The 27,146-nt window shown below is 58.8% G+C and overlaps 1 protein-coding gene across 1 annotated transcript; it reads right to left on the reverse strand.

Moving 5' to 3' along the window:
* On the reverse strand, positions 1-26,436 carry KIF24 (kinesin family member 24). The gene is made up of 5 exons (XM_048503283.1): positions 26,358-26,436; positions 26,184-26,217; positions 5,683-7,932; positions 3,740-3,833; positions 1-279 (listed from the first exon to the last, which is right to left on the reverse strand). Exons 1-5 carry the CDS (start codon positions 26,434-26,436, stop codon positions 157-159), a joined length of 2,580 nt encoding a protein of 859 aa, XP_048359240.1. The 3' UTR covers positions 1-156.
* Positions 26,437-27,146: the final 710 nt, after the last annotated feature.

A 27,146-nucleotide genomic window follows, 5' to 3' on the forward strand; every position in this document is an offset into this window, starting at 1 on the left:
TTTTAGAAATGAGTTCTTGGGCTGCAGGACTTCCCTTAGGAGCAATCTGGCTTCAGTCTCCGCACCACCGCGTACAAACTAAACACACACACACGTTCCTCTGCTGGCCACTGAAGGCAGCGAAATGGGGCTGGGTCAGTACAGAGCTCCTCCTGGCTAATTTGGGGACATTCTCTGCTCTGCAGCTAAAAGAGGCTGCAGCTGAGTTCTCGTTCGTTGGATGCACTTCAGTTTCAGAAGAAAGAGTCCATCTAGTTTCATTACGAAGTTTTCAAGATCCTAAGAGAGGGGAGAGATATAAGAACATAAGAAAGAGCCTGCTGGATCAGACCAGAGTCCATCTAGTCCAGCACTCTGCTACTCGCAGTGGCCCACCAGGTGCCTTTGGGAGCTCATGTGCAGGAGGTGAAAGCAATGGCCTGCTGCTGCTGCTGCTCCCGAGCACCTGGTCTGCTAAGGCATTTGCAATCTGAGATCAAGGAGGATCAAGATTGGTAGCCATAGATCGACTTCTCCATAAATCTGTCCAAGCCCTTTTTAAAGCTATCCAGGTTAGTGGCCATCACCACCTCCTGTGGCAGCATATTCCAAACACCAAGAAGTGTTTCCTTTGATTAGTCCTAATTCTTCCCCCCAGCATTTTCAATGAATGCCTCCTGGTTCTAGTATTGTGAGAAAGAGAGAACAATGTCTCTCTGTCGACATTTTCTACCCCATGCATAATTTTATAGACTTCAATCATATCCCCCCTCAGACGTCTCCTCTCCAAACGAAAGAGTCCCAAACGCTGCAGCCTCTCCTTATAAGGAAGGTGCTCCAGTCCCTCAATCATCCTTGTTGCCCTTCTCTGCACACTCTCTCTCTTGGAGTATCCTTTTTTTTGAGATGTGTGGGCCAGAGACTGGACACTTGGGACTCCCAAGTCCAGTGCCTGCAATCTTTATATAAGGGGAGGACAATCTTTGAAGTTTTATTATCAACTCCTTTCCTAATTATCCCCAGCATAGAGTTTGCCTTTTTCAGATGGTGAAATTGAGCAAACGGAGAGGGCTCGGAAGAGGCGCTAAATGGAATCGCTGATTTGGCTCTGCTGCTGTTCAGGGCAATAAGCAAGCTGTCGAGTCAGGTCATTTATATCACTTTTACAGTTCCCAGGAGAAGCGGCCCCTGGGAACTTTGGGGACACTGGCTGGTCATAAAAGTGAATAACCAAACAGGAAAGAGGTCTTCACACTGGGGAGTGGGGGGGAAGGAGAGGGAGAGAGAGGGAGAGAGAGGGAGGGAGGGAGGGAGAGGGGGAGAGGGGGAGGGAGAGAGAGGGGGAGGGAGGGAGAGGGAGAGAGGGGGGAGGGGGGGAGGGAGGGAGAGAGAGAGAGACCTCAAAACAGAGGGCAGCCCCCCACAATATGACTTCCCCCATAACCCATGCAGGAGAACAGGGTGGTGGAATGGATAGCCCCACAGCAGGTGAAGGAGTACAGCCCTGAATGCCTTTACATAAAAAGCACTCCAGGGAGAAAGCCTCCGACCCCACACAAAGCTGCCGATCATTGGTCCATCAACGTTGAAGAATACGTGGCTATTTGGGGAAGGGACCTCACTGGGATTAATGCAGAGGTGGGATCCAGCAGGTTCTCACCGGTTCCCGAGAGCGGGTTACTAATTATTTGTGTGTGCCGAGAGGGGATTACCAATTGGGTCCGCTTTCCCGTCTCCACGCCCTCTCCTCCCCGAGAGGCATCCGGCCTTTGAACGTGAAGGTTCCATATTGCAATTGCGACTAATAATGTAACTCCCTGAACTGGGTGAATCCCTTTCAGGTACTGCAATTCATGGATTCTCAGCCTTTTGTACCTTTTATCTCAGCAGTCTCTATCAAAGAGCCTGTGTGTTTCACCATTGCTGTGCTCAGATTTGTGAGTTGGGGCATTTTCTATAATGTGATGATGATTTAGAAATGACCTGGGGCAAAAAAAAAATTGGGGGGTCATGGTGGGGTGGCTGCCCATGCGGGGTGGGCGGGCATCCAACTCAGGTTTTGCCCAGGGCTCAGGTTTGCCTAGGTACGCCTCTGCCCCCTTCGCTGAGGGGGGGGGGCTGGCGAGGGAACCTGTTACTAAAATTTTTGGATCCCACCACTGGATTAATGTCACAACGTCCACCCTCCAGAGAAGGCATTTACTCCAGGGGAACAGATAATGAAGGTTAGGGTCGTCTGCTCAGACTGGCAGCGGCCCTCCAGAGCTACAGCCAGAGAGGCCTTTCGCATCACCTACTGCAGTGATGGCGAACCTTTTTGAGACCGAGTGCCCAAATTGCAAACCAAACCCCACTTATTTATCACAAAGCGCCAACCTGGTAATTTAACCTGAATGCTGAGGTTTTAGTTTAGAAAAAAACGGTTGGCTCCCTCTCCTTCCGCCCCACCCGCTCGAGCAGGGGCCGGCCTGCTCTAGCCTCCAGCAAATCCCGCGCGCATCGCTCTGTGCCTCTCTAGCATCTCTGCCTCCTCTGCGCCACCCCCTGCCCAAACAGGCAGCAACCACCTGGAGCACAGGTACCAGGCCCGCCAGTTGAGTCCTCCCTGCTCACTGTGGTGTGCGCACGTCGTGCTCAATGGCCCAGGCCAACCTAGATGAGTATTCATTCATTCATTCATTCATTCATTCATTCATTCATTCATTCATTCATTCATTCATTCATTCATTCATTCAGCTTACAGGCCGCCTCATCCCCGAAGGGCTCGAGGTGGCTCACAACATGGCTGTTCTAACGAACAGCAAATCAACAACATAAAAACTTAAATCCCTTAAAACCTATGCAGCAATAAATTAAAACAGAAGAAGAAGAAGAGTTTGGATTTAGATTCCCCCTTTCTCTCCTGCAGGAGACTCAAAGGGGCTGACAATCTCCTTGCCCTTCACCCCTCACAACAAACACCCTGTGAGGTAGGTGGGGCTGAGAGAGCTCCGAGAAGCTGTGACTAGCCCAAGGTCCCCCAGCTGGCGTGTGTGGGAGTGCCCAGGCTAGTCTGAATTCCCCAGAGAAGCCTCCACAGCTCAGGCGGCAGAGCTGGGAATCAAACCCGGTTCCTCCAGATTAGATACACGAGCTCTTAACCTCCTACGCCACTGCTGCTCCTACAGCAGAAGTATGTTAAGACAAAATTGTTGAAAACAGGCGCCCGAACCAAGGCCAGGGAAGGGAGGAAATAGGTAGGGCCCGCGATGTTATCGGTGGGTCAGGCCCAACCAGAATAAAGAAGATGGAGACAGGCAGCCTCATATTCGGGCTGGTGTGTGTGTGTGTGTGTGTGTGTGAGAGTGATTTTCTGGCCCCCTCCCCCATGACGAACTCTGTGTGTGTGTGCCCGCCGAGAGGTCTCCGAGTGCCACCTCTGGCACCCATGACGTAGGTTCGCCATCACTGACCTACTGCCTGATCCTTTCAATTGGAGATGCTGGGGCTTGAACCGGGGACCTTCTGAATGCTTGGCTACTGAGCCACAACCCCTCTCTCTGTGCCCATTGCGCTGCTGCTCTATTTGCAGAGAGTTTCGCACAAGGGACCGCTGCTAACTAACTGGGGATCTCCACCTGCAGCCCGAGGGCACATTTTGTTCTACCACCCTGCTCCCAACTCCTGCCCGCGTTGTAGAGATGCTGCCGTCGACCCCGTGCAATGTCAGAGAGGGCCCCCGGAGTGACAAGCCGCCCCGAAGAGCGCTCCTAACACTCACCAGGTCTGACATTTGCCTGACCAAGCCCTCTTCCTGCCGAGACAGGGCTGCCATCTCGTCCAGCTGTTCCTGACGGATCTGGATCGCAGCTTGCCTGTTGGGGACATAAACACACACGCCCTTATTAGCGGGACTCCCTCGGCTCTGCTCGCTGTAACCGGTTTTCGCAATCCTGAGCTCTCAGATTTGCCAGCAGAGGACAACCACCCCCCTCCGCCCCCCGCACACACACACACACCTTCCAAGAGCTTTCCACCCTGCCTGAAGCACATTTTTCTGGCCGAGGGGGGGGGGAGAAAGGAGGAAAATAATAATTCTGAGCATTTACGTGGGGCTTTGGGCCAACCCACACAGAGTCCTCTTTCTCCTCAGCAGTGGCGTAGGAGGTTAAGAGCTCGTGTATCTAATCTGGAGGAACTGGGTTTGATTCCCAGCTCTGCCGTCTGAGCTGTGGAGGCTTATCTGGGGAATTCAGATTAGCCTGTACACTCCCACACACGCCAGCTGGGTGACCTTGGGCTAGTCACAGCTTCTCGGAGCTCTCTCAGCCCCACCCGCCTCACAGGGTGTTTGTTGTGAGGGGGGGAGGGCAAGGAGATTGTCAGTCCCTTTGAGTCTCCTGCAGGAGAGAAAGGGGGGATAGAAATCCAAACTCTTCTACTCTTCTTCTTCTTCTTCTTGAATTACAGCACCCAGAACTGGATGTAGTATTCCAGGTGAGATTTGACCAATGCAGAATAAAGAGGTACTATTACATCCCTCAGTCTAGATCAGTGATGGCGAACCTTTTCAAGACCGAGTGCCCAAACTGCAACCCAAAACCCACTTATTTATCGCAAAGTGCCAACATGGCAATTTAACCTGAATACTGAGGTTTTAGTTTAGAAAAAACAGTTGGCTCCGAGGCGTGCGTTACTCGGGAGTAAGTTTGGTGGTAGTTGGTGGCTTTGCTTTGAAGCAACTGTGCAGCTCTTCCAACGGATGAATCACGACCCTAGGAGGGTTTACTCAGAAGCAAGCCCCATTGCCACCAACCAAGCTTCCTCCCAGGTAAAGGATCATGCTTTAGTTCTTCGCATAGAATAGAATAGAATAGAATCTTTATTGGCCAAGTGTGATTGGACACACAAGGAATTTGTCTCCGGTGCATATGCTCTCAGTGTACATAAAAGAAAAATGAAAATCAGTGGGGTTTAACAGCACTTGACAGGGTTACCTACACTGCTTCCCCAAAACTAGGTCTTAGGTTTAATGCTAATAATTGAGCCCAGTGGCCCAGGCCAGCTAAGATGTGTGTGGGGGGAGGGGGGGGGCGACTCTGTTTGTGTGTGCCCACAGAGAGGGCTCTGAGTGCCGCCTCTGGCACCCGTGCCATAGGTTCGCCACCACTGGTCTAGATGCTATATGTCTGTAGATCTATACCCCTATTGACGCAGCCCACTATACTCTTATTTATGCACTTATGTTTTGGACATTTGTTGTTAGAGAATCACTGCAACATAAGACCAGAGAGTCTATTTGCAAGTTGCTCCCAAAGGGGGTGCCCCATCCCCCATTGTTTCCAATGGGAGCTAATAGGAGATGGGGGCTACAGTTTTGAGGGTCCATAACTTTGGCCCCCCTGGACCAAACTGCACCAAACTTGGGGAGTAGCATAAGGACAGTCTCCTGATGATATACTGAAATTTTGGTGCCGCTAGCCTAAAAACTGCACCCCCTGCAGGCCAAAAATGGACATCCACTAAAAATACCCCAAAACGAACCCTGCATTTTGATGCCCCCCACAAAGTGATGCCCTGGGCAGCTGCCCACCTTGCCCAATGGGCATTACGCCCCTGACCCGGACCCACCTGGTGGTCTAATGCTTCCCCACACCAATACAGCTGACACACACTGTGAGGATCTACCACCCTTTGATAACATTTGAGATCCAGAGAATTCACCTGCCCAACGCTTCCTTACTCCCAAGTGAGCTTTTGCAATCGTCATCCGGGGAGCTCCAGGGAGACCCGACGTTCGACCCGGAACCCTGTTTGGCAGCATCGGAAGATTTCCGAACGGACGCTTGTGGAGCACTTTGCTTCTTTGGGGGCCTCGTTTCCTCGCTGGGAAACACCAGCTTGACCTGCTCTTGAGAACAACCAAGCTCCGGCTTCTGGACTTCCAAGCTGAGCTGTAGCGGGAGACTTTGGCCGGAGGGTCCCTGGTTCTCGGCTGCTCTCGAGACGAACGCCTTCTCTGGGAGACCAGGGTGCTTCGGTGGCACCAGAGACTCGGAGCAACCTTTCTCCCCTGAGTGGAATGGCTCCGGACTGCTCGACAAGGCGATTGCGTCAGCGGACACCTCCCCAGCTTGCAGACTGCCAAGGGGCAAAGGGCCGTCCTTCCCTTTCCACGGGGAGAGAATCTCTGCCAGGCCGGTGCTGCCCACGGAGAAGCTGCACGAACAATCACGAAGCTCACCCACGGACGATACGTCTCCCAAGGACGCAGGAGGCTTTGGACTGCGATGAGGCTGTGGAAGCCATTGGGGCTTGCCCTGCGGAGGAAGAGGCTGGACAGCTCGTCTTCCCCAGGGGTCAGTTTCGTGCAGGGGGGGCAGAGGAGCAGCTTTCTTCCCAAGGGACAGCCTGGCGTTCTCGTCCACTCGTGTTCTGGGGCTTGAGGGGCCTTTCCCCTCTCTCTCCTCCTCCAGCCGAGTCTTTCCCGGCTGCTGGTCTAGAGCGTCTTTCTCGACCACATCTGCTCGCTCAGCGTCAAGGAGCTGCCCCGTCAACGGAGCCCTCGTTCCCGCCACAAAGTCCAGTGAAAACGCCAGAGATCCAGAGAGGTTGCTCGCTTTTGGGAGCTGCTTTTCTGAATTTACTGGACAGCCTTTGACTGAGCCTTCCCTCCGGCCGGGGGCAAGACAACTTGCGGATCCCGACGCATGGGCGAAAGGCAAGATCTGGGTTGCTTTCTCTGAACCAGAGAAGCTGTCTTCGGGACACCCTAGATCACAGTGGACGCAGCGGAGCAGGCTTCGCCCCGCAAGAGGATCTTCGGCGCTGCTCCTGCTGCCCTCGACACCGTCTCCTTGCAAGCAATAAGGTTTCTCGGCTGTGTCGTTCTGTGGAGGGAAATCGAACATCGAGGCTTCTCCCGTGCTCCAGTCGGATTGGCTCCGAGCGCTTTGCTCGCTGCCGACGGCCTCCTCCGTCCTTGGGGAGGCCCCCTCTTTACTCTCAAGATCAGGGAGTTCGAAAAACAGCTCCTGCCCCAGCTGGACTTCTTGCCCATCAGCCTCACGTTCCCTGCGGTGGAGGAAAAACGAAAGCTGGCTGCCTTCCCTGCCCCCGTCAGCTTCGGGCTTCCTCTGGCTCGGCCCGGGGGAGAAGGAATCTTCGCTAAAATCGCTGTCGTCCAAGTCCTCGAGCTGCATCGTCTCGTCCGAACCCTGGAGGGGAGAGGGGGGACGCCCGGGGGCCTCGGGCTGCACCCGGACCTCCTGCGGCTTGTACTGGGCCAGGAACCTCTCCAGCGGCTGGTAGTTCAGCTTCTCCTGCAGAATGGGGGGCTGTTGGAACTGCTGGTGGTAGAAGCGGAGGTGCCGCTCGCGGTCTTTCTGCTGCGACGGGAGCCTCATCCACGCCTCGGCGCACTGCTCGGCGAACCCTCTCCCGCTGTTCAGGACACGGGCCGAAGGAGAGCGGGCCTCCCCCAGGGGAAAGTCGGCCCTGGAAATCAGCTGCTTGCGTACCAGTTGGACTTTCCGACTCCTGACCCGCTCCCTGTCTCCTTGGCCGCCTTCCTTCGTGGTCTTGGGGGCGGGAGCCGCACAGCATACCTGGTCCTGACCAAGGTGGCTGTTCTCCGACAATGGCGCTAAGTCCTCCATCGTCTTCTTGGAAGCCCCTTTGAGTGGGCTGGGGTGGCCGAGCCAAGCAGTGACACGATGGCCTTTGCGGGCCGCCCCTTTGGGGGTAGAAGAGTAAGGGGAGTTTGCCGGATGGAACAGCAGAGGGGACGCCTTCGTTCTGGCTGCCTTCCTGGAGGGAGACTGCAGGCCCAGCTTCACCTTCTTCGGCGAGGACCTTTCCCCGGCTTGCACCGTCAGGGCGCTCTGGAACCGCTTTGGAGACAGGCTCCCTGTGGTCTGGCGCCTGTTCGCAACCGGCAGGCAACATCTCATCCCCTTCTTCAGTTCTTTCACCCTAAAGTCAAAAAAGCCAGGAGTTAGGAAAAGCAAGACTGGGAGATACTATTGGCATTGTATAACCACCACACCAAATGCCCCCAGTTTTCCAAAAACCCGTTACAGTCATAAGAACATAAGAACTAGCCTGCTGGATCAGATCAGAGTCCATCTAGTCCAGAACTCTGCTACTCGCAGTGGCCCACCAGGTGCCTTTGGGAGCTCACGTGCAGGAGGTGAAAGCAATGGCCTTCTGCTGCTGCTGCTCCTGAGCACCTGGTCTGCTAAGAACATAAGAACATAAGAACTAGCCTGCTGGATCAGACCAGAGTCCATCTAGTCCAGCTCTCTGCTACTCGCAGTGGCCCACCAGGTGCCTTTGGGAGCTCACCTGCAGGAGGTGAAAGCAATGGCCTGCTGCTGCTGCTGCTCTTGAGCACCTGGTCTGCTAAGGCATTTGCAATCTCAGATCAAAGAGGATCAAGATTGGTAGCCATAGATCGACTTCTCCTCCATAAATCTGTCCAAGCCCCTTTTAAAGCTATCCAGGTGAGTGGCCATCACCACCTCCTGTGGCAGCATATTCCAAACACCAATCACACGTTGCGTGAAGAAGTGTTTCCTTTGATTAGTCCTAATTCTTCCCCCCAGCATTTTCAATGGATGCCCCCTGGTTCTAGTATTGTGAGAAAGAGAGTCCCCCCCCCCCCCACCCCCCCCCCCCCCCACCCCCCCCCCCCCCCACCCCCCCCCCCCCCCACCCCCCCCCCCCCCCACCCCCCCCCCCCCCCACCCCCCCCCCCCCCCACCCCCCCCCCCCCCCACCCCCCCCCCCCCCCACCCCCCCCCCCCCCCACCCCCCCCCCCCCCCACCCCCCCCCCCCCCCACCCCCCCCCCCCCCCACCCCCCCCCCCCCCCACCCCCCCCCCCCCCCACCCCCCCCCCCCCCCACCCCCCCCCCCCCCCACCCCCCCCCCCCCCCACCCCCCCCCCCCCCCACCCCCCCCCCCCCCCACCCCCCCCCCCCCCCACCCCCCCCCCCCCCCACCCCCCCCCCCCCCCACCCCCCCCCCCCCCCACCCCCCCCCCCCCCCACCCCCCCCCCCCCCCACCCCCCCCCCCCCCCACCCCCCCCCCCCCCCACCCCCCCCCCCCCCCACCCCCCCCCCCCCCCACCCCCCCCCCCCCCCACCCCCCCCCCCCCCCACCCCCCCCCCCCCCCACCCCCCCCCCCCCCCACCCCCCCCCCCCCCCACCCCCCCCCCCCCCCACCCCCCCCCCCCCCCACCCCCCCCCCCCCCCACCCCCCCCCCCCCCCACCCCCCCCCCCCCCCACCCCCCCCCCCCCCCACCCCCCCCCCCCCCCACCCCCCCCCCCCCCCACCCCCCCCCCCCCCCACCCCCCCCCCCCCCCACCCCCCCCCCCCCCCACCCCCCCCCCCCCCCACCCCCCCCCCCCCCCACCCCCCCCCCCCCCCACCCCCCCCCCCCCCCACCCCCCCCCCCCCCCACCCCCCCCCCCCCCCACCCCCCCCCCCCCCCACCCCCCCCCCCCCCCACCCCCCCCCCCCCCCACCCCCCCCCCCCCCCACCCCCCCCCCCCCCCACCCCCCCCCCCCCCCACCCCCCCCCCCCCCCACCCCCCCCCCCCCCCACCCCCCCCCCCCCCCACCCCCCCCCCCCCCCACCCCCCCCCCCCCCCACCCCCCCCCCCCCCCACCCCCCCCCCCCCCCACCCCCCCCCCCCCCCACCCCCCCCCCCCCCCACCCCCCCCCCCCCCCACCCCCCCCCCCCCCCACCCCCCCCCCCCCCCACCCCCCCCCCCCCCCACCCCCCCCCCCCCCCACCCCCCCCCCCCCCCACCCCCCCCCCCCCCCACCCCCCCCCCCCCCCACCCCCCCCCCCCCCCACCCCCCCCCCCCCCCACCCCCCCCCCCCCCCACCCCCCCCCCCCCCCACCCCCCCCCCCCCCCACCCCCCCCCCCCCCCACCCCCCCCCCCCCCCACCCCCCCCCCCCCCCACCCCCCCCCCCCCCCACCCCCCCCCCCCCCCACCCCCCCCCCCCCCCACCCCCCCCCCCCCCCACCCCCCCCCCCCCCCACCCCCCCCCCCCCCCACCCCCCCCCCCCCCCACCCCCCCCCCCCCCCACCCCCCCCCCCCCCCACCCCCCCCCCCCCCCACCCCCCCCCCCCCCCACCCCCCCCCCCCCCCACCCCCCCCCCCCCCCACCCCCCCCCCCCCCCACCCCCCCCCCCCCCCACCCCCCCCCCCCCCCACCCCCCCCCCCCCCCACCCCCCCCCCCCCCCACCCCCCCCCCCCCCCACCCCCCCCCCCCCCCACCCCCCCCCCCCCCCACCCCCCCCCCCCCCCACCCCCCCCCCCCCCCACCCCCCCCCCCCCCCACCCCCCCCCCCCCCCACCCCCCCCCCCCCCCACCCCCCCCCCCCCCCACCCCCCCCCCCCCCCACCCCCCCCCCCCCCCACCCCCCCCCCCCCCCACCCCCCCCCCCCCCCACCCCCCCCCCCCCCCACCCCCCCCCCCCCCCACCCCCCCCCCCCCCCACCCCCCCCCCCCCCCACCCCCCCCCCCCCCCACCCCCCCCCCCCCCCACCCCCCCCCCCCCCCACCCCCCCCCCCCCCCACCCCCCCCCCCCCCCACCCCCCCCCCCCCCCACCCCCCCCCCCCCCCACCCCCCCCCCCCCCCACCCCCCCCCCCCCCCACCCCCCCCCCCCCCCACCCCCCCCCCCCCCCACCCCCCCCCCCCCCCACCCCCCCCCCCCCCCACCCCCCCCCCCCCCCACCCCCCCCCCCCCCCACCCCCCCCCCCCCCCACCCCCCCCCCCCCCCACCCCCCCCCCCCCCCACCCCCCCCCCCCCCCACCCCCCCCCCCCCCCACCCCCCCCCCCCCCCACCCCCCCCCCCCCCCACCCCCCCCCCCCCCCACCCCCCCCCCCCCCCACCCCCCCCCCCCCCCACCCCCCCCCCCCCCCACCCCCCCCCCCCCCCACCCCCCCCCCCCCCCACCCCCCCCCCCCCCCACCCCCCCCCCCCCCCACCCCCCCCCCCCCCCACCCCCCCCCCCCCCCACCCCCCCCCCCCCCCACCCCCCCCCCCCCCCACCCCCCCCCCCCCCCACCCCCCCCCCCCCCCACCCCCCCCCCCCCCCACCCCCCCCCCCCCCCACCCCCCCCCCCCCCCACCCCCCCCCCCCCCCACCCCCCCCCCCCCCCACCCCCCCCCCCCCCCACCCCCCCCCCCCCCCACCCCCCCCCCCCCCCACCCCCCCCCCCCCCCACCCCCCCCCCCCCCCACCCCCCCCCCCCCCCACCCCCCCCCCCCCCCACCCCCCCCCCCCCCCACCCCCCCCCCCCCCCACCCCCCCCCCCCCCCACCCCCCCCCCCCCCCACCCCCCCCCCCCCCCACCCCCCCCCCCCCCCACCCCCCCCCCCCCCCACCCCCCCCCCCCCCCACCCCCCCCCCCCCCCACCCCCCCCCCCCCCCACCCCCCCCCCCCCCCACCCCCCCCCCCCCCCACCCCCCCCCCCCCCCACCCCCCCCCCCCCCCACCCCCCCCCCCCCCCACCCCCCCCCCCCCCCACCCCCCCCCCCCCCCACCCCCCCCCCCCCCCACCCCCCCCCCCCCCCACCCCCCCCCCCCCCCACCCCCCCCCCCCCCCACCCCCCCCCCCCCCCACCCCCCCCCCCCCCCACCCCCCCCCCCCCCCACCCCCCCCCCCCCCCACCCCCCCCCCCCCCCACCCCCCCCCCCCCCCACCCCCCCCCCCCCCCACCCCCCCCCCCCCCCACCCCCCCCCCCCCCCACCCCCCCCCCCCCCCACCCCCCCCCCCCCCCACCCCCCCCCCCCCCCACCCCCCCCCCCCCCCACCCCCCCCCCCCCCCACCCCCCCCCCCCCCCACCCCCCCCCCCCCCCACCCCCCCCCCCCCCCACCCCCCCCCCCCCCCACCCCCCCCCCCCCCCACCCCCCCCCCCCCCCACCCCCCCCCCCCCCCACCCCCCCCCCCCCCCACCCCCCCCCCCCCCCACCCCCCCCCCCCCCCACCCCCCCCCCCCCCCACCCCCCCCCCCCCCCACCCCCCCCCCCCCCCACCCCCCCCCCCCCCCACCCCCCCCCCCCCCCACCCCCCCCCCCCCCCACCCCCCCCCCCCCCCACCCCCCCCCCCCCCCACCCCCCCCCCCCCCCACCCCCCCCCCCCCCCACCCCCCCCCCCCCCCACCCCCCCCCCCCCCCACCCCCCCCCCCCCCCACCCCCCCCCCCCCCCACCCCCCCCCCCCCCCACCCCCCCCCCCCCCCACCCCCCCCCCCCCCCACCCCCCCCCCCCCCCACCCCCCCCCCCCCCCACCCCCCCCCCCCCCCACCCCCCCCCCCCCCCACCCCCCCCCCCCCCCACCCCCCCCCCCCCCCACCCCCCCCCCCCCCCACCCCCCCCCCCCCCCACCCCCCCCCCCCCCCACCCCCCCCCCCCCCCACCCCCCCCCCCCCCCACCCCCCCCCCCCCCCACCCCCCCCCCCCCCCACCCCCCCCCCCCCCCACCCCCCCCCCCCCCCACCCCCCCCCCCCCCCACCCCCCCCCCCCCCCACCCCCCCCCCCCCCCACCCCCCCCCCCCCCCACCCCCCCCCCCCCCCACCCCCCCCCCCCCCCACCCCCCCCCCCCCCCACCCCCCCCCCCCCCCACCCCCCCCCCCCCCCACCCCCCCCCCCCCCCACCCCCCCCCCCCCCCACCCCCCCCCCCCCCCACCCCCCCCCCCCCCCACCCCCCCCCCCCCCCACCCCCCCCCCCCCCCACCCCCCCCCCCCCCCACCCCCCCCCCCCCCCACCCCCCCCCCCCCCCACCCCCCCCCCCCCCCACCCCCCCCCCCCCCCACCCCCCCCCCCCCCCACCCCCCCCCCCCCCCACCCCCCCCCCCCCCCACCCCCCCCCCCCCCCACCCCCCCCCCCCCCCACCCCCCCCCCCCCCCACCCCCCCCCCCCCCCACCCCCCCCCCCCCCCACCCCCCCCCCCCCCCACCCCCCCCCCCCCCCACCCCCCCCCCCCCCCACCCCCCCCCCCCCCCACCCCCCCCCCCCCCCACCCCCCCCCCCCCCCACCCCCCCCCCCCCCCACCCCCCCCCCCCCCCACCCCCCCCCCCCCCCACCCCCCCCCCCCCCCACCCCCCCCCCCCCCCACCCCCCCCCCCCCCCACCCCCCCCCCCCCCCACCCCCCCCCCCCCCCACCCCCCCCCCCCCCCACCCCCCCCCCCCCCCACCCCCCCCCCCCCCCACCCCCCCCCCCCCCCACCCCCCCCCCCCCCCACCCCCCCCCCCCCCCACCCCCCCCCCCCCCCACCCCCCCCCCCCCCCACCCCCCCCCCCCCCCACCCCCCCCCCCCCCCACCCCCCCCCCCCCCCACCCCCCCCCCCCCCCACCCCCCCCGTCCCCCCACACCCCCCCCCCCCCCCCAACCCCCCCCCCCCCCACCCCCCCCCCCCCCCACCCCCCCCCCCCCCCACCCCCCCCCCCCCCCACCCCCGCCCCCAACAAACCCCCCCCCCCCCCCCCCCCCCCCCCCCACACCCCCCCCCCCCCCCACCCCCCCCCCCCCCCACCCGCCCCGCCCCCCCCAACCGCCCCCCCCCCCACAGCCCCCCCCCCAAACACCCCCCCCCCCCCCCACCCCCCCCCCAGAAGAAGAAGAAGAAGAAGAAGAAGAAGAAGAAGAAGAAGAAGAAGAGTTTGGATTTATATCCCCCCTTTCTCTCCCATAGGAGACTCAAAGGGGCTGACAATCTCCTTGCCCTTCCCCCCTCACAACAAACACCCTGTGAGGTAGGTGGGGCTGAGAGAGCTCCAAAGAACTGTGACTAGCCCAAGGTCACCCAGCTGGTGTGTGTGGGAGTGCACAGGCTAATCTGAATTCCCCAGATAAGCCTCCACAACTCAAGCAGCAGAGCGGGGAATCAAACCTGGTTCCTCCAGATCAGAGCGCACCTGCTCTTAGCCACTACGCCACTGCTGCTCCTAGGACAGTAACTCCTCAACAGATTTCAGTGGCCAATTAGAAGCCCTGCTGGGTAGGAAACTCACCTGGCCCTAGCAACTTTCTAAAAACACTTTACGGGCATCAAGGAAAATGCTGGCAGGCACCATGATGCCCACAGGTGCCACGTTGTGGACGTATGGTCCAAGCATGGAGATTTCTCTTAATTTTCAATGGAAACCACATCGCAGGCCATTTGTTTTGCGACCAGGACGTATGAAAGAAGGGGAATTCCATCTCACAGAAACATCCCTTTTGCTTTTCCAGCATGTGTTTTACTTTGACGAAGTCTTTGGGGAAGCCTGTTCCAATCAGGATGTGTACATGAAGACGGCCCATCCTCTCATCCAGCACATTTTCAACGGGTAGGGTCTCGCCTTGTGCTTTTTGCTTGCGGTAAAGTTTTGGTGGTTTTTGCACGTCGCTTGTTTTATGTTCCCACGCCTTCCTCGGTTTTGCTTTCGTACAAACTGAGCACAGCCTCCTGCAAAGAACCATCACAAAGAACTTTTGCGTTTTACAACCATTTAACCCACTGTTCACAATTTGTTTTGTGCTTATGCTTACACAACACAGCCTGTTGGCTTAGAGCTGCTTCATGCAGCTGCCTCATGAAAATTGATGTCTTCATCATCTCAGGCCCCTTCCGCACATGCAAAATAATGCATTTTCCACCCACTTTCATAACTGTTTGCAAGTGGATTTTGCCATTCCGCACAGCTTCAAAGAGCACTGAAAGCAGTTTGAAAGTGCATTATTCCGCATGTGCGGAATGAGCCTCAGAGATGGGTAGGCACATTATCTGAATGTGAAGACTTTACACAAACACTTCTGTTTTGGTTGTTGTGGGTTTTCCGGGCTGTGTTGCTGTGGTCCGGTAGATCTACCAGACCACAACCCCGCGGGCCAGAAAACCCACAACAACCAGTTGAATCCGGTCGTGAAAGCCTTCAACAATACTTCTGTTTTGGGTTTTTTCCAAAAAATCTAATTGTCTTTCTTGTATTCCAGCGGCAACGCCACTTGCTTTGCCTACGGGCAGACGGGGGCCGGCAAGACCTACACTATGATAGGCACGTACCAAAACCCAGGGCTGTACGCCCTAGCGGCGAAAGATATCTTCCGGCACTTAGAAACATCCCAGGCTGGAAAAGACCTTCATGTTTGGATTAGCTTTTATGAGATCTATTGTGGGCAACTTTACGACCTGCTAAACGGAAGGAAAAGGTACTTACCTACAGATGCACAGCGTTTGCGGCAAGGACTGTAAATCACATAGAGCAGTGATGGCGAACCTTTTCGAGACCGAGTGCCCAAATTGCAACCCAAACCCGACTTATTTATCGCAAAGTGCCAACCCAGCAATTTAACCTGAATGCTGAGGTTTCAGTTTAGAAAAAATTGGTTAGCTCCCTCTTCCTCCGCCCCACCCGCTCGAGCAGGGGCCAGTCTGCTCAAGCCTCCAGCAAGTCCCATGTGCACTGCTCTGTGCCTCTCTAGCATCTCTGCCTCCTCTGCACACACACCACCCCGCCCCCGGTCAGCAGTTACCCGGAGCATAGGCACCAGGCCTGCCAACTGAGTCCTCCCTGCTCACCATGGTGCGCGCACATTGTGTTCAGTGGCCCAGGCCAGCCTAGATGTGTGTGTGTGTGGTGGGGGTGATTTTCCACCCCCCACATGACAAACTCTGTGTGTACATGCCCACAGAGAGGGCTCCGAGTGCCATAGGTTCGCCATCACTGACATAGAGCCAAACAGAAGTAAAAGTTTCTTAGAAGACCAACATCGGGAATACGTGCATGTATATGCTCACATGCTCATTAGAGCATTAGACCTGTATCCGGGAGACCCGGGTTCAAATCTTGCTTGCTGGGTCAGGTATGCACTGTGGGGCAGGCATGTACAGTCAGCTTCACGTAACTGATTGGGTTGTTTGTTTACAACATTTTTATTCTGACTTTCTGCCCTCTCAAGGTAGCCACCCTCCTCTGCTGCACACTTGCCAGTCTAGGCAACACCCCGCTCCCCCCCCCCTCGTGCTGTTCTGGGGCCAGCTGAGGCAGCTACGCCCTGGCCCGGCCAAGTCACAGTTATGTCATATCACAAGAACATAAGAACATAAGAACAAGCCTGCTGGATCAGACCAGAGTCCATCTAGTCCAGCTCTCTGCTACTCGCAGTGGCCCACCAGGTGCCTTTGGGAGCTCACCTGCAGGATGTGAAAGCAGTGGCCTTCTGCGGCTGTTGCTCCCGAGCACCTGGTCTGTTAAGGCATTTGCAATCTCAGATCAAGGAGGATCAAGATTGGTAGCCATAGATCGACTTCTCCTCCATAAATCTGTCCAAAGTTTTTTGTGCTATCCAGGTTAGTGGGCTATCACCACCTCCTGTGGCAGCATATTCCAAACACCAATCACACGTTGTGTGAAGAAGTGTTTCCTTTTATTAGTCCTAATTCTTCCCCCCAGCATTTTCAATGAATGCCCCCTGGTTCTAGTATTGTGAGAAAGAGAGAAACATTTCTCTCTGTCAACATTTTCTACCCCATGCACAATTTTGTAGACTTCAATCATATCCCCCCTCAGCCGTCTCCTCTCCAAACTAAAGAGTCCCAAACGCTACAGCCTCTCCTCATAAGGAAGGTGCTCCAGTCCCTCAATCATCCTCATTGCCCTTCTCTGCACCTTTTCTATCTCTTCAATATCCTTTTTGAGATATGGCGACCAGAACTGAACACAGTACTCCAAGTGCGGTCGCACCACGGCTTTATATAAGGGCATGACAATCCTTGCAGTTTTATTCTCAATTCCTTTCCTAATGATCCCCAGCATAGAGTTTGCCTTTTTCACAGCTGCCATGCACTGAGTTGACATTCCCATGGAACTATCAACTAAGACGCCCAAATCCCTTTCCTGGTCTGTGACTGATAGCACTGACCCCTGTAGCGTGTATGTGAAGTTTGGATTTTTTGCCCCTATGTGCATCAATTTACATTTTGCTACATTGAACTTCATTTGCCATTTCTTAGCCCACTCACCTAATTTATCAAGGTCACGAGTTTGTCTCCTTGCTAACTTAATGTTTCCTCTTCAGGCTTTTTGCAAGAGAGGACAGTAAACACGTTGTGCAAATAGTCGGCCTGCGGGAAGTCCACGTGGATACAGTGAACCTACTCCTGGAGGTAATTTTACTAACATGACTGGACAGGGACAGCCCCCTAGAGTCCAGGAAAGTACGCAACAAATTTACATGGCCCTGCAGCATGGGTGACTTTGCCCCACAGATCAGAAGATGCCTTTACAGTAAGTCCGGTGCATCTTTCTCTTTCTTTTCCACCATGAAGAAGTGTTTGGATTCATACCCTGCCTTTCATAAGCATAAGCATTTTATTGTCATTGTGCACGCACAACGAAATTTACAGCAGCATTCCTCGATGCACACAATTCCTCGTTGCTCATACCCCACCCTCACTTTCCCCTTCCTCCACCCATCCCTATACAGCCCCAAACACATCAACACGAAGCCCCGGAGTTCAGCATAGCCACAGCTCTAGAGTAGAAGCTGCCTCTAAGCCTCTTTGTCCTAGTTTTGATAGACCTGTATCGTCTGCCAGATGGTAACAGTTCAAAAAGAGAGTGTGCTGGATGAGACGGGTCTCTCAGAATATTTTGGGCTTTCTTTAGGCTTTGGGAATTATAGGGTTCTTTCAAGGAGGGGAGGACAGCCGATAATCCTCTGTGCAATAGTGATCACCCTTTGGAGCGCCTTCCTATCTGCCACTGTGCAACTGGAGAACCATACACAGATGCAGTAGGTTAAGACACTCTCTGTAGCACAGCGGTAAAAGGACACCAGGAGTTTTCCATTCCGTTGTTGTTTCCTTAAAAGTCTCAGATAGTAGTCTTTGCTGGGCCTTCTTAACCACCGCGGCAGTCTGTACGCCCCAGGTCAAGTCCTCTTTAATCATGATGCCCAGAAATTTAAAACTAGCCACCCGCTCTACTTGATCTATAGTCAAGGGCTGAATTTCTGAGCTATTCCTTCTATAGTCCACTATAAGCTCCTTTGTCTTGTTGGTATTCTCTCCTGTAAGGAGTCTCAAAGAGGCGTACAAACTTGGGTGCTGTGTGGTTTCCGGGCTGCATGGCCGTGTTCTAGCAGCATTCTCTCCTGACGTTTCGCCTGCATCTGTGGCTGGTATCTTCAGAGGATCTGATGTTGGGAAAGCAAGTGGAGTATATATATCTGTTGGAGTGTCCAGGGTGGGTGAGGAGTAACAATGGAGATAGCAAGGTCACTGGTGGGAGCATCTGAATAGAAGTATCCTGGCCTGTTCAGATGCTCCCACCAGTGACCTTGCTATCTCCATTGTTACTCCCATGCCATAGACTTCATTGTTACTCATACTTCTATTCAGATGCCCTCAACTATTGACCTGGTTGCCTTCTTTGTTACTACAGCCCGGAAACCACACAGATCCTCTGAAGATGCCAGCCACAGATGCAGGCGAAACGTCAGGAGAGAATGCTGCTAGAACACGGCCCTACAGCCCGGAAACCACACAGATCCTCTGAAGATGCCAGCCACAGATGCAGGCGAAACGTCAGGAGAGAATGCTGCTAGAACACGGCCCTACAGCCCGGAAACAACACAGATCCTCTGAAGATGCCAGCCACAGATGCAGGCGAAACGTCAGGAGAGAATGCTGCTAGAACACGGCCCTACAGCCCGGAAACCACACAGATCCTCTGAAGATGCCAGCCACAGATGCAGGCGAAACGTCAGGAGAGAATGCTGCTGGAACACGGCCACACAGCCCGGAAGCCACACAGCGCCCAAGTGATTCCGGCAGTGAAAGCCTTCGACAAGACATAGGCTTACAAACTCCTTTCCTTTCCCCTCCCCACAACTGACGCCTTGTGAGGTCGACGGGGCTGAGAGACTTCATGGTTGTTCGACAGGTTTGCAGGCAGGGAAAGCTTGTGAGGGGCTCTGTCATTTCCTGCGGTGCTCTTGTTCCATCCGACACCCTCAACGCGGGGCACGTACAAACTGCCTTTTCTCGCTTTGCTCTCTTTCCAGGTGATCTTGAAAGGAGGGAAAGAGCGCAGCACCGGAGCCACCGGAGTCAATTCAGATTCCTCTCGTTCGCACGCCATCATCCAGATCCAGATTAAAGACGCAGCCAAGCAAGGTTTGGGGAGGTGAGCGTTTTGGGGGTCTTTGGGCCGGGCCGCTGGACCCCCGCTGTTACCGCTGACTTCTGACGCGCCACAGAGCTCAGTACTTACGTTGCTTCCGTGCATTCCGGAGCCCTGCCCTCCGCAGTCGCTCTTTGCAGCAAGCCACTTCTGTGAAGACCCGAGAGGCCACGTGGGCGAGTCCCCTTGCTGCACTTAACTATCTCCGATAACCTTTGAAGAAGAGTTTTGAAGAAGAGTTTGGATTTCTATCCCCCCTTTCTCTCCTGCAGGAGACTCAAAGGGGCTGACAATCTCCTTGCCCTTCCCCCCTCACAACAAACACCCTGTGAGGTGGGTGGGGCTGAGAGAGCTCCAAGAAGCTGTGACTAGCCCAAGGTCACCCAGCTGGCGTGTGTGGGAGTGCACAGGCTAATCTGAATTCCCCAGGTAAGCCTCCACTGCTCAGGCGGCAGAGCGGGGAATCCAACCCTGTTCCTCCAGATTAGATACACGAGCTCTTAACCTCGTACGCCACTGCTGCTCAAAGGAGGCTGCATATCCTCAGCTGGTACATGGACATTCTGTCTGTCCACTCTCTCTACCAAGTGTTTAATTTACTAAACTCTATCACGGGGGGGGGGGGGGTTAAACATGCAGTTTGGGGCCAGACGCTGCCCCACAAGGGGGTTTACCAGGCCCGCAAGCCAGCTGAGGCAACACCCCTCTCTCCCAATTCACTATGGTCACCACCCTCAGGCTAATCAAGAAAGTTCATGCCAATGGGATGGGATAAGTTGTACACATCAGACTGCAAAATATGGTGCTTTTCAGAACAGCGTTCCCCAGTGCCTGCCCCTCTGGACACAAATTACGAGATTGGCTTCAGTTCCACATTATCAGGAAGATGACCTGGGGGTGGGGGGCGGGTACCCTTATTCTGCTTTTAGAAAACTTCCAGAGAAGAAGGAGGAGGAGGAGGAGGAGGAGGAGTTTGGATTTATATCCCCCCTTTCTCTCCTGCAGGAGACTCAAAGGGGCTGACAATCTCCTTGCCCTTCCCCCCTCACAACAAACACCCTGTGAGGTGGGTGGGGCTGAGAGAGCTCCGAGAAGCTGTGACTAGCCCAAGGTCACCCAGCTGGCATGCGTGGGAGTGCACAGGCTAGTCTGAATTCCCCAGAGAAGCCTCCACAGCTCAGGCGGCAGAGCTGGGAATCAAACCGGGTGTTCTGCTCCCCAGGTGGTTATTTAGGTGCCCTGCAGCCGGCCAAAGCAGAATGTCAGACTCACTGATTCAGTTAACAGTTCAATACTTAAAGCTTTAATTGTAACAGTGTTGACAGACCCTGACTCCTCCCGGGTCTGACTAAATAAAGGTTACTTTGTTGCAGAAACTTTCTGGAGTCTGGAATTTATTGTAAACACTGTGAGACTATAACATCTATACTGTGAATCTATAACATCTTTGACTGTTTAACTTAAATACTGAGTCTATAACATCTTGGACTGTCTAACTTGTTGCAGTCACCCAGCTTCCGTTGGCACCTAACTGCCAAAAACAGACGGGTTGCTGGGTAATAACTGCCGTAGAACACCAGCCCTAGGGCTTCTTAAAGGGACAGAACTAAATTAGGTTCCCTCCCATTGAATACTATACAAAACATAGCTAAACCCATTCTATATAAAGGGCAACTAAATCTTAAAGGGTCTGCGGGGGCATGACACCCGGTTCCTCCAGATTAGATACACGAGCTCTTAACCTCCTATGCCACTGCTGCTCTCAGCTTCTGCGATTCAAAACTGCAGCCTTGTTACAGGAGCACACAGCGTTTCCCAGCAATCTGAGGTTGTTTTCTGATACGGCGCTGTCCTTCCCTGCCTCTGTTCCAGAAGAGACCGGCAGGGCTGTTCCTCTCCTAATGTCACACGGCCTGATTGTCGCATCGTTCTACCGTCCTGCTTGTCAAAAGATGGCAACCTAGAGCTGTTGCCCACGATGGCGCAATAGTTAGGGCTGGATCTGGAAGAGGGAAGCTCTAGGTCAAATCCTTTCACAGCTGTGAGGTCGCTCGAACAAGCCTGTTCCTTTCTCTCGAGTTAAAGGACCCTGCGTAGGTGTCAAACTCGCGGCCCTCCAGATGTTATGGACTACAGTTCCCATCACCCCCTGCCAGCATCATGCTTTCTCACAATACTAGAACCAGGGGGCATGCATTGAAAATGCTGGGGGGAAGAATTAAGACTAATAAAAGGAAACACTTCTTCACGCAACGTGTGATTGGTGTTTGGAATATGCTGCCACAGGAGGTGGTGATGGCCACTCACCTGGATAGCTTTAAAAAGGGCTTGGACAGATTTATGGAGGAGAAGTCGATTTATGGCTCCCAATCTTGATCCTCCTTGATCTGAGATTGCAAATGCCTCAGCAGACCAGGTGCTCAGGAGCAGCAGCAGCAGAAGGCCATTGCTTTCACCTCCTGCATGTGAGCTCCCAAAGGCACCTGGTGGGCCACTGCAAGTAGCAGAGTGCTGGACTAGATGGACTCTGGTCTGATCCAGCAGGCTAGTTCTTATGTTCTTATGATGGGAACTGTAGTCCATAACATCTGGAGGGCCGTGAGTTTGACACCTGTGCTTTAGTGGCACATTGTGGAAGATTACTTATTCATTTTTCCTCTTCTATTATTTAATTCTCCCTTTTAGCCTTGGGATTGGGCGCCCGTTTTTACCGTTTTATTGGTTTATTGTTTAAATTGTATATGATTGTTGCTGGATTTTAAATGTGTTAATTTATGCTGGATTTTAAATGTGTTGATTTATGCTGTTGGAGCTGCTGTCAGAGAACAGCCATGTTGGAAGCCGCCTCGAGCCCCTTGGGGAAGAGGCGGCCTATAAATTTGAAATATAAATAAATAAATAAATAAATTATTTATATGTATTTTTAGCCCGCCCTATACTCTGAAAGTCCCAGGGTGGGTTACAACGTGAGATAAAAATTATAAAATAGCCTAAAAACAAATACAATATATAACAGCATATCAATAAAATTCATTTAAAATTTATAAAGAAGAAGAAGAGAAGAAGAGTTTGGATTTATATCCCCCCTTTCTCTCCTGCAGGAGACTCAAAGGGGCTTACAATCTCCTTGCCCTTCCCCCCTCACAACAAAGACCCTGTGAGTTAGGTGGGGCTGAGAGAGCTCCAAAGAACTGTGACTAGCCCAAGGTCACCCAGCTGGCATGTGTGGGAGTGTACAGGCTAATCTGAATTCCCCAGATAAGCCTCCACAGCTCAGGCGGCAGAGCTGGGAATCAAACCCGGTTCCTCCAGATTAGATACACGAGCTCTTAACCTTTTACGCCACTGCTGCTCCTATTAAAACCTATCAATATATATATATATAACTCATTAAAATTCATCAAATCTGTTTAAAATTCATCAAATCTATTTAAAAATTCCTATAACCAGAAGGGGGAAACCAACTCTTCATCCAAAGGCCAGGAAAATAGGTGTATCTTTTCAAGTTTTCTAAATGCGTATATAAGAAGATGTTTGACACACCTCAGTGGGGAGATCATTCCACAGTCTCGGGGTCACCACTGAAAAAGCAGTGTCTCGGGTCTCCACCTACTTTACCCCGGAGGGTGGAGGTACCGCCAGAATGGCTTCATCTGCTGATCTTGGAACACAGGCAGGTTGTTATGGGAGAAGGTTTTCCGAGCGTGGAATTATGGCAGCATATCTTCGTCTGCTGATTAATCCCACCCAGAGGAGAGCCTTGGCTACTGCAAGATGTAATGTGCTGCCATCAGCTCTGCTGGAGGGAAAATTTAAGAATATGGAACGTTCTAAAAGAGTTTGTTCATGTGATATGACTATGGTTGAAACACTTGACCATTCTCTGTTTCTATGCCCTAAATACAATAAGATACGCATGAAATACATGAATTCCATTCTCTTGCAATGTTCTCAGTGGCATGAGTGTTATGAGATACCCAATCTCCTGAACAGCTCTGATGTCCTCTTTTGTGAAACTGTTGCAAATTTTATACTGGAAATTAGTAGTTTTAACTGCATTTCTTAACCTTGTTTTGTTTTAAAATTTTGTCCTGTTTTATATGCCAATAAAGGCTTGTGTTGTGGTGTTGCGGAGAAGGTTTTCCTGTAGATACCTGGGACCCAGACATTTAGGACTTTATAAATCAAAGGTAACACCTTGGGGAGCAGGTTGTTTGTGAGTTGGACTAATGCGTGGGTATGTCATCACCACCAAGATTTCAATACAACTGTTTTCCTTCACTGCTGGTGTGCTTATTGCCTTCAGTCGCTCTGTGAAAAAGAATATCTTCGCCTCTTGGCAATAAAGATCCTCTTCAGGTCATTTGTGTAACCAAAACCCACTATGAACTCCTCAAAGAATGGGGAAGATGCAGAGAGGATCACAGTAACCACAACAACATAGTAATAATTTGTTTTCCAGGATATCGTTTATCGATCTGGCGGGCAGCGAGAGAGCAGCCGACGCCAGAGACTCTGACAGACAGACGAAGATGGAAGGAGCCGAAATAAACCAAAGTCTTCTGGCGGTGAGTTCTGTAGCCTTGTGATGGGTGTTCTTTTCTGAGATGGGCTGAAGGAGGGATACTCCCTGGATGGGAGCTCTGTCTAGAAACCGGTTTGCTTTTCCCTCCATTAAATAGGCCAGTGATGGCGAACCTTTTTGAGACCGAGTGCCCGAATTGCAACCCAAACCCCACTTATTTATCGCAAAGTGCTAACCTGGTAATTTAACCTGAATGCTGAGGTTTTAGTTTAGAAAAAACCGGTTGGCTCCCTCTTCCTCCGCCCCACCCGCTTGAGCAGGGGCCAGCCTGCTCTAGCCTCCAGCAAGTCCCACGCGCACCGCTCTGTGCCACTCTAGCATCTCTGCCTCCTCTGCGCCCCCCCCCCCCCCCAGGCAGCAGCCACCTGGAGCACAGTTACCAGGCCCGCTAGCCGAGTCCTCCCTGCTCGCCACAGTGCACGCATATCGTGCTCAGTGGCCCAGGCCAGCCTAGATGTGTGTGGGTGGGTGGGTGATTTTCTGCCCCCCACATGATGAACTCTGTGTGTGCGTGCCCACAGGGAGGGCTTCGGCTGCCACCTCTGGCACCCGTGCCATAGGTTCGCCATCACTGAAATAGGCTGAGGCCAAAGCTAAGCAGTTTAAGGCCCAACGATGCCAATAGGCACTTCTTCAAAGTTTGGTTGATACCATCTTTTACCCGTGGGCATCGAGCAAAAACTGTATTTCCAGCTCCTTTTGCTTTGTATTTGATTGTGTTCGCTGCTGTTTCCTGGTCATTTTGATTTTGTACACGTACTGTGATTTGGTTGATTTTGGTATTATTTTTTAAGGGTTGCCCCTGACCTGGGCGACCAGGCTAGCCCACTCTCATCAGAGTTTGGAAGTTAAGCAGGACTGACTCTGGTTAGTGCTTGGATGGGAGACCACCAAAGAAGGCCCAGTTTGCTCAATAAAGACAGGTCCAATCAGAAACAACAGAAATTGTTGCCAAATTCCTATGCCACACCATACAGTTGTGATCATGCAGTTGTCTTGGTGTGATCCATAATGTCTGTCTAGCTCGGGTCTGCAACCTGTGGCTCTCCAGATGTTCATGGACTACAGATCCCATTAGCCAATTGGCCATGCTGGCAGGGGCTGATGGGAATTGTAGTCCATGAACATCTGGAGAGCCGCAGGTTGCAGACCCCTGATTCTAGCTTTATATAGTGTTATTATTTTACTTTTATGCTGATGGCTTATGTGTGCTTGTTTTATCTGATGCAGTTCTTTTTCTAGATGTTCTGTTTTGTTCGTTTGTCATGCCCATAGAGGAAAGTTGATGATGCAGAGGCAGGTCCAGAGGTGGGAGCAGCAGTGGCGTAGGAGGTTAAGAGCTCGTATATCTAATCTGGAGGAACTGGGTTTGATTCCCAGCTCTGCCACCTGAGCTGTGGAGGCTTATCTGGGGAATTCAGATTAGCCTGTACACTCCCACACACGCCAGCTGGGTGACCTTGGGCTAGTCAAAGCTTCTCGGAGCTCTCTCAGCCCCACCTACCTCACAGGGTGTTTGTTGTGAGGGGGGAAGGGCAAGGAGATGGTAAGCCCCTTTGAGTCTCCTGCAGGAGAGAAAGGGGGGATATAAATCCAAACTACTCCTCCTCCTCCTCCAGGTTCTCACAGGTTCCCGAGAGTAGGTTACTAATTGGGGTGCTGTGTGGTTTCCGAGCTGTATGGCCATGTTCTAGCAGCATTCTCTCCTGACGTTTCACCTGCATCTGTGGCTGGCATCTTCAGAGGATCTGAAGATCTGGCGGGCAGCAAGAGAGCAGCCGACGCTGATCCTCTGAAGATTCAGATCCTCTGAAGATGCCAGCCACAGATGCAGGCGAAACGCCAGGAGAGAATGCTGCTAGAACACGGCCATACAGCCCGGAAACCACACAGCATCCCAGTGATTCTGGCCGTGAAAGCCTTCGACAATACAGGTTACTAATTATTTGTGTGTGCTGAGAGGGGGTTAGTAATTGGTGATTTTGCCATGTGATTTTTGCCTTAGTTACACCCCTCCTCTCAGCAGTAGCGCGCAGAACTTGAAGCAGTCTAGCAGGAGGTGCACTGGCGTGCGTGGCAGCTTGCGCCTGCGTGCATTCGTTTCCCACCCAAGGACCGGCGCAGCAGCTGCGTCTTTGCCACAGCCCCGCCCAGGAATTCCCCGCCCCCGGAATGCCGGGCATGCCCCCGTCGTGCCCAGCCCAGCCCCATTGGCGCTACGCCACAGTTTGAATCCCACCATCATGGGAACCTGTTACTAACATTTTTGGGTCCCACCACTGGGCAGGTCCATGTTGAACTACCTCTTGTTGGCCTCCTGCCTTGAAAACCCTGCAGGCCTATCAGGAGTCAGCTGCCCCTCGACAGCACTTTGCACACACATTGTTCAAAACTGTTTTTTTCTATTAATACCCGCCTAACCTGCCAGCATAGCGTAGTGGTTCAGAGCAGGTGCACTCTAATCTGGAGAACAGGGTTTAATTCCCCGCTCTGCCACTCGAGTTGTGTATTTATTCATTGTTGTGAACCGCCCTGAGCTCACAAGGGAATGAGCAGCATATAAAACTAATGAAGGTGGATTAAAAACAAACCAACCGTAATCCATTTCCTCGATCCTGTCGTCTCTTTTCCACCGTAGCTTAAGGAGTGCATCCGTGCCCTGGATCAGGAACATGCTCACACCCCCTTCAGGCAAAGCAAGTTGACTCAGGTAAAAAAATTTTTTAAAGGTCAGTGTCAACCGGGGCAGGGGCCAAATTGGCCTCTATGAAGGGGCCGCACCACGTTATTTATTGCAGGGAGGGCAGGAGAAAGACCAGGAATGAGTGGATCCATATATACCATTGATGGCGAACCTTTTTGAGACCGAGTGCCCAAATTGCAACCCAAACCCCACGTTTATCGCAAAGTGCCAACCCGGCAATTTAACCTGAATACATGGTTGGCTCAGAGGTGTGCGTTTCTCGGGAGTAGACTTGGTGAAGCAACCGTGCAATGCTTCAAATGGGTGATGTTCTTGCAGGGAGTGCATTCTTGGACGTAGCCCCCATCTCCTTAGCAAAGAATGTGGGATGGGGTACCCCCTTTGAGGGTCCATAACTTTGGACCCCCTGAATCAAACTACACCAAACTTTGGGGGTACCATAAGGACAGTTTCCAGATGATACCCTGAAATTTTGGTGCTGATACATCCAAAAATGCGCTCCCTGCAGGAACATCCCAGAAATTTGCCCAAGAATCTTTGTTCTGTATTGAGTTTTCTGTATTTCTGTCCATGGGGGTTGCAGGCTGGGGGGGGGGGGACATTTCTGAAGGCACAGTCTCAAAACTTTCAGGGTCTCATCAGGAGACTGCCCTGATGATACCCCCCAGGTTTGGTGCAGT

This window comes from Sphaerodactylus townsendi, linkage group LG07 (genome assembly GCF_021028975.2).
Source record: "Sphaerodactylus townsendi isolate TG3544 linkage group LG07, MPM_Stown_v2.3, whole genome shotgun sequence".
In the NCBI taxonomy this organism is placed as follows: Eukaryota; Metazoa; Chordata; class Lepidosauria; order Squamata; family Sphaerodactylidae; genus Sphaerodactylus; species Sphaerodactylus townsendi.

Coding starts and splice junctions, on each gene's coding strand:
- KIF24 (XM_048503283.1), bottom strand. CDS start 26,436: ATGTTCCTGATCCAGGGCACGGATGCACTCCTTAAGCTACGGTGGAAA. Junction 26,218..26,357: donor GATCGAGGAAATGGATTACG/GTTGGTTTGTTT, acceptor CCAGATTAGAGT/GCACCTGCTCTGAACCACTA. Junction 7,933..26,183: donor CCACTACGCTATGCTGGCAG/GTTAGGCGGGTA, acceptor TTTTGACTTTAG/GGTGAAAGAACTGAAGAAGG.